At 49.1% G+C, this 12,549-nt stretch overlaps 1 protein-coding gene across 2 annotated transcripts; it reads left to right on the top strand.

Moving 5' to 3' along the window:
• Positions 1–28: 28 nt before the first annotated feature.
• Positions 29–7,086, top strand: LOC125322395 (TOG array regulator of axonemal microtubules protein 2-like). 2 transcript variants are annotated; one of them, XM_048296062.1, is made up of 5 exons: positions 29–60; positions 1,017–1,120; positions 3,840–4,044; positions 5,227–5,443; positions 6,780–7,086. In XM_048296062.1, the coding sequence occupies exons 1-5, from the start codon at positions 49–51 to the stop codon at positions 6,938–6,940; spliced, it is 699 nt and encodes a 232-aa protein (XP_048152019.1). In that variant the 5' UTR covers positions 29–48; the 3' UTR covers positions 6,941–7,086. The 2 variants fall into 2 exon arrangements, with proteins under 2 accessions (XP_048152019.1, XP_048152018.1); XM_048296061.1 differs by lacking the exon at positions 6,780–7,086 and having other exon boundaries at positions 5,227–5,826.
• The last annotated feature ends 5,463 nt before the right edge of the window (positions 7,087–12,549 follow it).

Genomic DNA, 12,549 nt, shown 5'->3' with positions numbered 1-12,549 from the left:
TTGGAACAATCTCTTTCCACCCGTGACCTGGAAGATATTCTGACAAGAATGAAGAAGAAAGTAAGTGCTTGGTAGGAGAAATGTCTCCTTTGTGCAAGTATTGCCACTGCTGATATGAGATCAAACATACCTAATCTTATCTCATTCCTTTTCTGCCAAATCATTTTGCTCCTGGGAATGAACTGTTGATCCGTAGCCTGTTCATCTGCAGAGCACAAAGGAATTGATAATATTAGGGGAAAAGTGGGGTATTGGATATTTTGTATATTGGCCACAAACAGGGAAGGGAAAGAGGAGGAAATGTGTTTACATTTAAGCATAACCCCCCACCCCACTATCCCTACTCTGCCCCCAGTGACGCAATTAAGTGAGAACAGTGCTTCTGGAGATAACAGAGTCTTTGCAAAAGACACAGGAAGCAGTAGTGCCAAGAAAATTTCCAAATATTCAAAAGATGTCCCAGTCAATCCCAATTCCTACAATTACTATCTGTCTTCTGGGAATACTGCCCTGCTGTCATGCCCTGTGCAGCTGGAAGAAGCTTGGTGAATTCAGCAGCATCCAGAGGAAAATCATTTGTTTGCCTGGGTTATTTTTTTATTCTTTTTACCTACGTTATAGAAGGGAGTGTGCCTTTGTGCAGCACCAGGGAGAGTGAGTGTGGAACCAAATCAACTTCCAACACAATGGGCCAACCTCCAAAGAGTCCAAATTTTTCTGCAGCTTCCTTTAAGAGCATTAGTTCCCTACCAGTTTGCATTATTCCCATTTATGCTCAAGAGGAATGAATTGGGGATTTTAGACTGCTGCTCAGTATGGTAGCAGCCATAACCTGCCTTGGGCTATTGAAAACAAAGAGTTGGCATCACTGAACCTCTGGCCTGTTTCCTTCTGTAAGTTCGGAAAGGTTTGCCCAAGCCTTGGTAGCAGTGATCCTGGTTATAAGTTGTGTTTTAAACAGGTAATTTCCTATTTTACATTCTAAAGATCCATGGGGTTTCTTTATGCCTTTGTAGGGGATGGAAACGCAGAAGGATGAACACCCATCTGTCGAGAAGCCTGTGAAGAAGAGGAGCGATGGCTCGAAGAAGCCCCAGGCCACATTGCCTTCTAGTAAACGGTACTGAGCACTTTAGTTAGATGTGACAAAGCACGTGGCAAGCTTTACATGTCTCTTCCTCAGGAAAATCTTTCTGGTGGAGATGACCTGTGCCAGAGATTGTTTCCTTTCCCTACAAATGCTCTATCATAAAAAATGTCTCCTTCTGCATTACGCTGAACACAACTTCTCTGGAAGGGTTTCCACAAAAAATGGGCGACAAAAAGACACCCATTGGTTGCAGCTCAGAAGATCCAGTGCAGTGGCAAGGACAGTGCTGTGGAGGCTGTGAGAGGGCCATGTCTCCGCTGCCTCACTTGGGACAAGTAAATTCAAGCAGGGTTTTTTTCCTCTGAGAGCAGTCTTTTTCAGATGGGTGTTTTGATGAGAAGTCCCAGTCTAGAAGCAAGATGCTGTTCCCCAAAATAGCACTTCCCATGCATGTGGTTTGGCCTTCCTGAGTCATGGTTTTCTTACCCTCAGACAGTACCAAGATGAGTAGTAAGTAGCAAGCCAGTTCCTGAGCAACTTTGGTCAACAGGTGTCTCAATGTGGACGTTTTGTCTTGACATTCCTGTCCTTCATACTGTTTGCTTGATGGACAGCATGTTTGGTTTATTTCCCCCTGTGCTGCAATCAGCATTTGAGACAGGAATTTGGTCCTTGCTGTCTCTTCCTGCCAGTGGGAGAGCTACTTGTACCTGTTGTCCTCTGATAACAGAGGGGATTTATTTAGCTCTGTCATGCTCAGCGCTGGCAGGAGAGTGACCACATGCCTCAGTAGCGTAGTCAGGATCTTCCCATGCTCAAGAGAGTTGTTCCCAGTGGGTTTGTTAAGCTGTGGATCTAGTCTCTAGGGAAGCAATCATGTGAGCGTAGTGCTGGGATGTCTGGCTTCTGTTTTTATCCCTGTTACGGATTTTCTGGATCCTTCAGATATGCCCCTATCCATCTGTTCAGATGCATCTGAGCTACTTTTCCAGATTGTCATGCCTGCTGTAGAGACACTTCTCCAGAGGGATGAGTTTCCTTATTATAAGACGCACACCTCCCTCATGATGAGGCATTTAAACATGGAAGTAGCGTCTCTCTTTCTTCACAAAGCAGTGCGACATGTGTACCTGGGAAGCCGTCTGGAGATAAGTGAGATGCATCTCATCCTTGGTTTTCCTGAGTAAGCACTGGTGAGAATGTTGCTTGCAGATTGTCTCCTGTAATGATTGTGTAGCGGGTTTGGTTTGTAACCAGGCAGAAACACCAATTTAGTGTAGTGGTTTGGTCCAAAATACTCATTACTATTTACCTTCTGTGAGATAAGAATTAGGAGAAACGCAAAGCAGTCACCAAACTTGAAAGAATAGAAAGAAGTTTATTAACAGACCTAAAAGAAGAAAAAAAAGTCATACCACGCCTTCAGAACACTTCTCCTCCCCCCTGCCTTTCTCCCTTCTTGCAGTGATAATGTAAAAAGACAGCCCTTGAGATGTTCAGTCTGTTTACCACTTCCATAATAACCTTGTTCAGTCCATTTAGGAAGAGGAGTCTCTTGCCCATGCTATGAAAACATTATCGCAAGGAGCCAGCCACCCGGGTTGGTTCTCTGCTTGCATGTGAGTCCCTTCCCCCGTCTTGCAGCTTTTCCCACAACTGCTTTCGAGGGTCCACTCTTGAATTGCTGGGGTAAAATTTTAAGGTTGAGCCGTTCAGAAACAAAAGTTCTCTTCACCCATCTCTGGGAGTATTTCATTTCTAAGAATAGAGGCCCTTCTCCTTCCCTGGAAGCAAAGGGTCTTCCTCATCTTCCTCTTTAGAACTATCTCTGAGAGCATCTCTAGGACCTGAGGTTTTCTCCTTTTCCATTTGGAGCAAAAGTCCTCATCACTTCCATCTCTCCCTGTTCAAACTTCTCATGAAATTACAGCTGCGTCAGCATCTGCTTATCTCAGCACAGGTGCTTTTGCTCACAAGTACAAGTTGAATGCTCCACCCCCCATGCCTTCATGAAATTACAGCAGGTACTCTGATCTATCATAGCTTCACAACAGAATTTCAGCTTTAAGCATCTCCTCTTTCACTTCCCTCCGGTTTTCAGCTCTTCATAGCACTAAAAGGGTTAATCTCACCTAGGCCTTGCAGCTGGAATGTGGCTTATCGCTGTTGGTCACATGACCTCTGCCAGACAGCCGTGCAGCTTTAGCTGAATCTTGGCAGCTCTGGAGAGGGGGAGCCGAGCCGCTCCGGCTGCCCACAGCCCTGCTGTGGGGGGGGTTCCGCGGGTGGAACAGGGCCCGTCGGCTCCAGGATGGCCGTGGCCCGACCCGGCCTGGCCTGAGCAGGGCCTGGGCCGGGCCCGCTGGCCCCCACACGGGGCCCGCAGCCACCTGTCCCAGCACTGGAAACAAGACAGAGAGAGTCTGCCTCGGGGTTTCCTGTTCTTAAGTGTGGATCACAGAGGCGGTCACAACTTTAAGTGGCTTAAAGAATTGTCCATATTCAAAGTGGCCAGCTGATAGGTTCTGTCAGGTCACAGAAGGAGCTGTAAGCACTCCTTTGCAAGAACATCACTTCCGGGACTATGCTTGCTAACCCATGACAGATTGTCATGAGGTCTCCCGTTGTTTTTCAGATCAGGATTTTCTAGCTTGAAATCACATCATTAGGAAACCTCTCCAAGATGTTCTGCTCACAATTAACTGAAGGTATGATCACCAACAGGTCCGCATTTGGTTTTATTCAACAGGGTGAAGTCTACCTCTGATGGACGCCTCCTACGCCGCCCAAAAGCCCAGGTCACGTTACCTCCGGCTGTGGAAGAAACGGAGCCGCTCCAGAAGCTGTACAATCTCCTGGAAGCCAAGGAGTTTAAGACACGGATGGAAGGAGTGGCACTCCTCCTAGACCTGTGCAAAAGCAGCCCCCAGCTCGTCTCCACTAACACTGTCCAAGTATGTAGGGTGTCTTCATTGTTCCTTTCCTTTAGCTCCTTTCCCAAGCCTGCAGCAGGAAAGTTAATTCAGTGTGTCTTGGCACTACATCCTGGCTGTGTGGGACAGGCTGGTGCCTCTTACCCTGAAATATTTAATTCAGGTCCACGCTTCAGGACAAGTTCTTTCGGTCCAGATGTATTTGTCTGGCAGGTGCCTATTGATGCTGTTCATCAGAGGAGGACAGAGTTTTCTGCTGGTGTAACTTCTGCTGTCTCCTACTCCCACTTGGGTTAAGTGAAGGGAATCCAGCCACTGAAAGCGTGGCAATTATTCTCTAGACAAAAAAATGGGTTTGGATGGGGAAGAGAAGTATCAGGCTGGGCAGGTTTAAACCAATTTTTTTTAAAAGGATACTTCTGTAAACTCCGACTTGTCTTGCACAGGCACAACTCTGGTTACTCGTTTCCATCGGCATCCCTAGTCCTCTTGGTAAAGACGGTGCTCACCCTTCTTGGGGGGTCTTTTTTCTCTTTGGAAAAGGAGGGAAATGGCTAGGGACAGATCTCTTCCTTCTCCTCCCAGTAGCTGCTTTTTCCCTTTGTCCAGAAAATGGTGCCTGATAATGTGGCTGTCAAGGGACTGAACCTGCTCTAATGAGAGTGGTCCAGCACATTAAATTTCAGAAGTCTACCTGCTGGGTAGACAATTGGTCTGGATCCTGGAAGAGTTGATCAGAGCCCTGCACTTCTCCAGACACAGGTTCTGAGACAGATGGAACAAAACCTGGATCTCCTCCAGCCATAGTTTTGGCAAAATCGTAACTGTCCTCAGAACTTGAGACAACTGCGTAGAAAAAGGGGCATTGTAAATATCTGGTTGCATACTTCGAAAGCAAAGATACTGTTTTGCATCAATAAATGGGATGAATTTAATGACTGAAATGTGGAGAGAAACACCATAGGAACTATTCTGTCCCCACCCAAAGCTCTTCAAAATATATGAAAATCTTTCAACCAGCATGAGGTTGCGCAACCATTCCAGTGAGCGGCCCACAGGAAAACAGGGAAATTGTGCAAGCAAGTGCTGACCTGACAGGAAGGATCACTTTCATCTTTTACATTGCTGAGTGCTCACTTCTGCGTCCCTTCCTCAAACAAGGACATTTTAATCCAGCTTTCATGTTGTTTGTTCTCTTCACAGATTTTTGATTATTTTGTCCCGAGACTTGGTGATACGCACAAGAAAGTGAAGCAGAAGGCGCTGGACGTGCTGGCTGAAATCGTAGGCATCCTGAAAGATGGCTTAAACCCGGTGATCATCTGTCTGGTTGAAGGAATAACAAACAACCTAAACTCAAAGGACCCCGGGGTTTATGCCGCAGCTGTGAAAGCGCTGGAAGAATCCATGGCTCACTTAGGTAAGGCTGAGCCCTGGCATGGACTCTCCTCAAGTGTGTCTCTGCCTCTGCGAGTCAAGAGAACGCTGAGTGCCTTGACAGCTGTTGTTGTCTGTGGAAACCTCCAGCTGACATCCACCAGAAGCTGTGCAGGTGCAGTCCTTACGCACCAGTCCCCCACCAGGCTTGAATGTGCATCAGCATTTCCCAAAAGTCCCAGGAGCCCTTGGCTCTGTGCTGCTTGTCTGAAGAGGAAGTGCTGGACTACAGCTTTGCTGGAATTCAGGGCCAAAGGGATTTTTGGAGTTTGCCTGGGCCCCAGTTGACTTCCCAAATGAATAGCTTTGCTGTTGGCATGAAGGGACAGCGGCGCATCAGAACCTCTGCAGAGCAGCCTCCTGGAAGGCTCCACATCATAGGCATTAGCTTCATTAGGACAGCAGGATCAGTTCTTTACTGCATGCTTGCATGAAGATCATTTGGGACCTCCATTTTGTATCTCATGCAGGAAAGGAGCTCTTAATAATACCCTGCTACTGAAACCCACACTGGGGTGTAGCTCTGTAGTGGTTCCCAATGAAGCAGATTGCCTGCTTTGTCACTGCCAGCCCTGTGACCCTGTGAGGTACCAAACTTCATCCCACACATGTTCTGTCTCCAGGAAAAGCTTGCCTTGGCTTATTAGAGTGGCAGGACTCGAGGCTTGCAGGCCAATGCAGGCAACAGTGTTTAAATTCAAACGAGACCCCCAAAACCGCGACAGATAGGCACAAGAAAAACCAAAATACATACGCCGGTCAAGTATTGGGAAATCAGTTCATTTTCCAGTCTCTCTGCCAAGATCTGATTTCACAGATGTTACAGAAACCCACAGGCTACTGAGGCACTGAGCACTAATAGCTCTTGTATGAGTAACTTGGAGTCTTGTCCCTAGATCCACACAGGTAACCTGACAATTTAAAAACAGCTTATCCTTCAGGTGGGAATGGAGGTGTGCATTTTGGAGCCTTCTCACCCTTTTCCATAGGGGAGAGAGAAGATCACTTCTGCAAAGCTCTGGGATGCAAAACCTTTTCACTGCTTACGTGTGATTGAAGTCTTGAGGTCCCTGATGTGAAATGTTTAACATAGCTCCTGGTACAGCCGACAACTTTGGATTTAAAATGTGAAAGGAGAGCTTTTCTTTTGGAATTTAAAATCCTCCCAAGTAGGCTGGAAGGAAAGAAGAAAAGGATTCAAAAATCGGCAGGAATTTCCTTTCTTTTGCAAAATGTAGTTGCCCCTGCCCTTTCCCTCCCCACTGTCCTTTCTCTTATGACCTCAGAAGAGAGAGCAGAAATGTGTGTTTCCCTTGTAGATAAAGTATCCCTGATGAAAGAGTTCAGCCACCGCAGGAGTGAACTGAAGGGCCAAGCTCTGCTGGATGTCACGGAGCATCTCTCAGGTATGGCCTCCCCTTCTAAGGCAAGAGGTCTTCCGAGGCAGAATTTACAGGGAATGCCAGTGAATAGACACTAGAGTGGCTCCTCCAAATCAGGAGGTGCTGAGCTTGTCCCTCCTGCCCAATACCCATGGAAGGTGTATTGGGCAGGTTTTCCCTGGCTGCTGCAGAGGTGTGCAGCATCTGAGATGGGGGCGGCACTCGGCCTCGGGGCTGAGCTCTCACTGGGGCATCTCAGAAGCTGCCTCCAGGAAAGGGAGGGGCTAAAAATTCCCAAGCTGGCTCCTCTCTTGGAAGCTCAGGGACAGCTCTGATCCTTTAGGGAAAATGGTGGCAAATGCTGTTTCAGGGGATCGGTTTGTTTTGTCCTCACAGAATTCTTGCTTTGCTCTTGGAAAGTTTTGAGGCGGAAGCCTGCAGTGCCTGGGGGTCACAGCTTAGGTCAAAACTCAGCACACGTGTTAGAGGCACGGATTTTGTGCAAGGCAGCCTTTGGGGGCAGAGGGGCAGAAGCAGAGTGCTGAGGCTCCCTGCCTGTGCTGTGGAAGTGCCATTGGACTGAGCATTTCAGGGTGTGCAGTCAGGGTCTTCCTATGTCAGTGCTGCCCAAAATGCTCCAAATGCAGCTGATAATTGATTGCTCAGAGGAGCTTGCTATGTCAGCAATAGCCAAGGGATGGAAAAATGATAACCTCAATATATACTAGAGAAGACAGTGTATAGCCTTGCTTTATTTATAGCCTTGCTTTAGCGGGGTCTAAATCCACTGCTAATTAAGCCAGGTCACAAAAACGGAGTCATCCTTTTTATTAGAAATCTCTCAATTTCCTCTCTAAAGTGCCTTTCAAACCTTCAGCAGTGGGTTTAGACAACTTCTAAATGGAAATAAACAGCAATTTGACATTTTGGTCATTCATCATGCCGGAAACAGATTGTGGAATGATTTAGTAAAGGTGTGAAGTCTGCCACAGGTACAAGGCTCGGATCTGGAGAAATTAGTCCTGAGGGCTTGGTGGTTCTGTTTTGGGGATGTTCAGCTGCTTTGCCCATTTCTGGATCATGGGGCTCTCACTGTTATTTCACTGATCTTAGCCAGAGAGACTCCCAAAATCACAACTAGAGGTAGATCCTTGTTTGCATTAAGGCTGGTGGTTAAGAAGTTTGCGTCTCTCTTCCGGCAGCGCTTGTGGGATGGGTTTATCCCAGGAGCCCCGAAGTCGTCCAGCGCTACGCCCTGCCCGTGCTCTGGTCCTTCCTGGGGAACAAGGCGCTGCCTGTCCGAAGCGCCAATGTCCGCACTGTGGTCACCAAGCTTGCCTGCGCCCTCTACAAGGTGATGGGCGCCAAGCTGAGGAAGCATGCTGCCAGCCAGCCTCCGCATGTGCGGGAAAACCTCTCCGACATTTTGGGCTGGTGAAGGCTCGATGACCTGCAGGAAGATGACAAAGTGCTGAGTTGGACACCTCCGGACGTGACTTCTTAGCTGTGCCAAAAAGGACAGAATGCAAAGGAAGGGTGTGCACCTGCCCCCGCTCTCTCCACCCCCCTTCCTAGTCGTGGCATGGGGTGCCTGAAGCAACTTCCAATTGAGGACAAGGTGAAGGCTGAGCATGGCTCAGCCTCACAAAGAGGTAAGGCGGGAGCTGGGCCGCTCTCTGGCGGGAGGAAGGCTCTTGTGCCAGCCTAGAGAGCCTGGGCACATTGCCAGGGAACAGTTCTGCCCTGCATGTGCCCCCTGCACTGAGCTGTGCTGCTCCCAGTGCCCCGTGGAGCTGTAGGGCTGCTCAGCTGTGGGGCCGGGAGAGGAGCAGGAGGGTGCGTGTGCAGCTGAGCCATTCCTGGAAAGCACAGGCCTCTGGGCTCCCTGCTGTCCCAGGGCAGCCCAGAGGCCAGGCTGTTCCTGTGCTGGCTCTGTGCAAGTGGGTCAGGGTGTCTCCCTGGTCTGCCTCAAGTGGCTGCTGGCAGGAGCATGTTTCCCTGTGCAGCTCTTTAGAAGTTTCCAGGGAATCTCTCACATGAAATACTGTAGCTTCTGATGCTTTATGTTGGCATTGTGGCCTCTGTTATATTTTGTGTCTCCACTTTGCAGGACTGACTGGCTACACTCTTGCGAAGAAGTTTACCGTGGAATCTCCCTCTATGCTCCTTCCCTCCAAGCCATTGCCTCCCATCCAGAAGAGCTCTCCTTCTTCTAACACAAACAAAATAAGTAGCAGAGAGCAGGAGAATGGGAAAAATGTCACCGGCAATGATGATGACAGGAGAAAAAAGCAGGAGCTGAGTTCAGAGAGAAAAGGACATATGGTAAGGACACCAACCTAAGTCCTGTCTGGTGGATTTCCAGTTTATGTGCTGTAGGCAGAGCTCGGAGACCTTTTGCTGTGGTGTGAGGCCAGGGAAGCAGCTGAGCAAAGGGAGAGCTCAGCAGGACACTGCACTTCAGGCTGTCTTTGCAGTGGGTGTGTTGTGCAGGCTTCATGTCCTCAGCGAGTATCAATAGCAGGGGAGGTCTTTGAATGGTTTCTGGCTCTCTTGTGGCTCCTGCTCTGTCTTATGGCTGAGAAAACACCAACAGGCAGTCAGAGCAGCTGAAGTTGGCCAATCTTGTGAACCAATCCTTCTACATTTAGTAAACTACGGGTATGTGTGAACCATCTCTGTGTCTTGGTGGTGTTTTCTGTCAGCTGTGTCCGGTTTGGACGGAGAAAGGTGTTTGCTGGAACAGGCAGTCCTGCAAAGTCAGTTCCAGGTTGTGTCAGCTTTTGAGTTGTACAGCCATGCCCTTGTGCCCAGTTGTCTCTGATGCTATTTCTAGACTTCATCAGCTTCTGGGCAGCTTTGTGCATTCTGGCACGGCTTTGTCCAGAGGGAAGGGATGGCAGGTGGCCATGGGGAGAGCAGCCCAGAGCCCACCCCCACGATTGCCTTTGCAGCAGGGCCAGGACCTGCAGTTGTTTTGGGTTTGCCGTGGGGTGCAGGAGGAGGCAGATGAACAACAGCTTTGGTAAACAGAATGTCCAACCCAAGGCTTGTGTACTTGATTCCAGCCTTGCTGAGAAAGAGCCCAGCGTATCCCTGAGAGGAACTGATCCTTCCACTGAAGTTTGAACAGGGCCTGATTTGGCTCTTTAGCTGTGCCAGGGACAATGGGATACTAAGGAAGGGTGTGCATCTGCCCCCGCTGCCTCCACCCCGCTTGCTGGACATGGCATGGGGGCCCTGGAGCAACTTGGGCAGGCAGAGGCCTTCCAGAGAGCAGCAGGGCAGGGAGCTCAGCAGAACTTCCTAAATGCCAGTGAGCCTGAGATGATGGATGTGTGGGAGCTGGAGAGCACCGAGCATGCCCAGAGCTCAGCAGCATCGGGGCTCAAAGGCTGCTGGGGAACTGTACGAGGGAAGGGAAGCAGCAGCAGAAATGAGGGGCTTGAGAAAAGCAGGTTTGGACATCCTGCAGGATGGCTTTGTGGGGACTTGGCTGGAGATCCGCACTGGCTGTTAGGTGCTATAGGGACAGGGAGAGACTAGGGATCCAAGGCCATTCCCATACGACCCAAAAGGCCAGTGGAGGCAGTGGCACCGCAGAACATCCTGGTGCCAAACATGTGGATGCCATCTGGGAATGTAGCCACATTTCCAGAGAAGTGAGCACAGGGATAGCGGTGGCAAATGTGGGACATGGCCTCTCCCTCACCACTTCCCTTTCCATTCCCTGTCCTAGACCAAGCTGCTCCATTGACATCTCTGCCAGGTCTCAGCTAAGAGCATGGCTAAATGTCTTCAGGCATGAATGGGGGCAAGGCTGGATGCTTGATCTGAGGAGTACTGTGTTCTACTCTTTGCAGGCTTCCTTGCTGTGTTCCAGTGGTGGGGATATGAAGAAGGGATCATTGGGACCACCTTTGATCCCCCCAATACGCAAGGCAGTGAGTCCCCCTGTGAGCAGTGCGGCAGCGTCTGTCCCAAGCTCTCCGCAGCTGGATTTCCAGGAGTCCCAGGAGATGAGGTAAGCCAAGGTGTCTGCTGCTCCAGTGTGCTGTTCCCCTCACGCTTCCCATCTCATGAGGTTATTTTCCACAGTCATCTCTCCCTTGTATTTAGGCAAACCTCAGTGTATTCCCCATTTTGCCCATCTGTGGTGATCCAGCACAATGGCAAAGCCAACACCATATGCCCTAAGAGCAGAGGTGGTTGTGGGGAAGAGGAGGCAGGGCTTAAGAGCACCTCAGAACAGGTCCTCTGCTGGACTTGGCTACTGATTCCCTCTGTGGTGTTTGTGCTGTCATTTGGGAACTGTATTGCATGGATCTGGATACTGCGGTTCTTTGAATACTGTGATCCTTGCCTGTCAACTTCTGCAGCCATGAGGATATGTCAGGGCAAATATTGGCTACTGAGGAGGTGTCTGCAAATTCAGGTGCTGCTCCTGTAAATGTCAGGTGTGACTTCTCTGTGCCTGGGCCTCCACCGTGAAACCAGAGCCCAGATAAAACTTGGGGTACAGATGTATCATCTGATCGATGTTTAGTATTTCGATCTGGGCTTAAGATCAAAGAGGGCAAGGTGCTAGAGAAGAGTTATAGGACTGTACCTGATGCAAAGATATTGGCTTGGATATATGTGTGAGAAAATGTAGCTGTCAAGCTTATCCTAGTGACAAGGATAAAGCAGGAGTCCCAGAAGTATCATTCCAATTGAAAAGCGTCCGTAGGGCTTTTAAAGTGCAATCGGAATGTCCTTACCTAGCAGCTGAGTTGGAAAAGGCCTTTTTGTCCTTGAAAGAGCAAGGAGGTGTACTGTCATTCTCAGGAGAGAGCAGTGCTATGACCCCATGTAGCCCGAGACTGTCACCAGTGTAAGGCATGAGCAGGCAAAGTCAAGCTTGGGCCGGAGAACAAAAGTAGCTGCCCTCCATACAGACTTGTGTCTCAGCTCAGCAGCTCTTGCTGCTTCACAGAGGCTGTAGGAGCCACTTGGCTGCAAAAGGAGAGAACTGGGCAGGTCTGATGCAAGTTGAAGAATGACTGCTGTGTTTCAGCCGGAGCTTGGCAAGCTCTGTGGGACTCCAGCACCTGAAAGCTTAAGGACAATTCCTCAGCTTTGCATCGTGTTGGGTTTATGTGTTGCATTTCCTCCTTCATCAGGGGGACCATGCTAAGAAGGTTTGCCTCCTTTGATGCTACACACATTCCATGCCCTTCTCTTTCTACCTCCTCATATGTTCTTTTGTCCTCCCTTTTCTCAAGGCCAAGATCCAGCAGCCGAAGCAAAGAGAAGAACTCTGAACATGCAAGTAGGTACAGGGCATGTCTGTCCTAAAATGACCATTGGAATGCTGACCCAGGGGTGGCATTGTGGCAGTTTGGTTGAAAACCATCCTGATTTAAATGTCTTCAAATTCCTTTCAATTCCTTGATGGGCTCAGTGGATTCTCCCAGAGCTTGGTCACTGGGAGTATGCTCCGGTGGTGCAGTGAAAATTACTCCAGGAGCTGCACTGGTACCTTGGGGCTCGGGAAATGCGCCACAGGAAAAGAAAACATTCCTCTCCATCCTGCACATGCCTTTCATCTCCCTGCACCCTTTCTAAGGTCATAATTAGTAGAGAAAAAAAGACATTTAGCATGAAAGGAGAAATGTTCCCACTCCTTCCTCCTGCCTTTGAAGGAAGAAGGAGAACACCTTCCCTT

Source organism: Corvus hawaiiensis, chromosome 3 (genome assembly GCF_020740725.1).
Source record: "Corvus hawaiiensis isolate bCorHaw1 chromosome 3, bCorHaw1.pri.cur, whole genome shotgun sequence".
Taxonomy (NCBI): domain Eukaryota; kingdom Metazoa; phylum Chordata; class Aves; order Passeriformes; family Corvidae; genus Corvus; species Corvus hawaiiensis.
The sequence above is the reverse complement of the archived record's forward strand: the minus strand, read 5'-3'. Positions and strand labels throughout refer to the sequence as shown.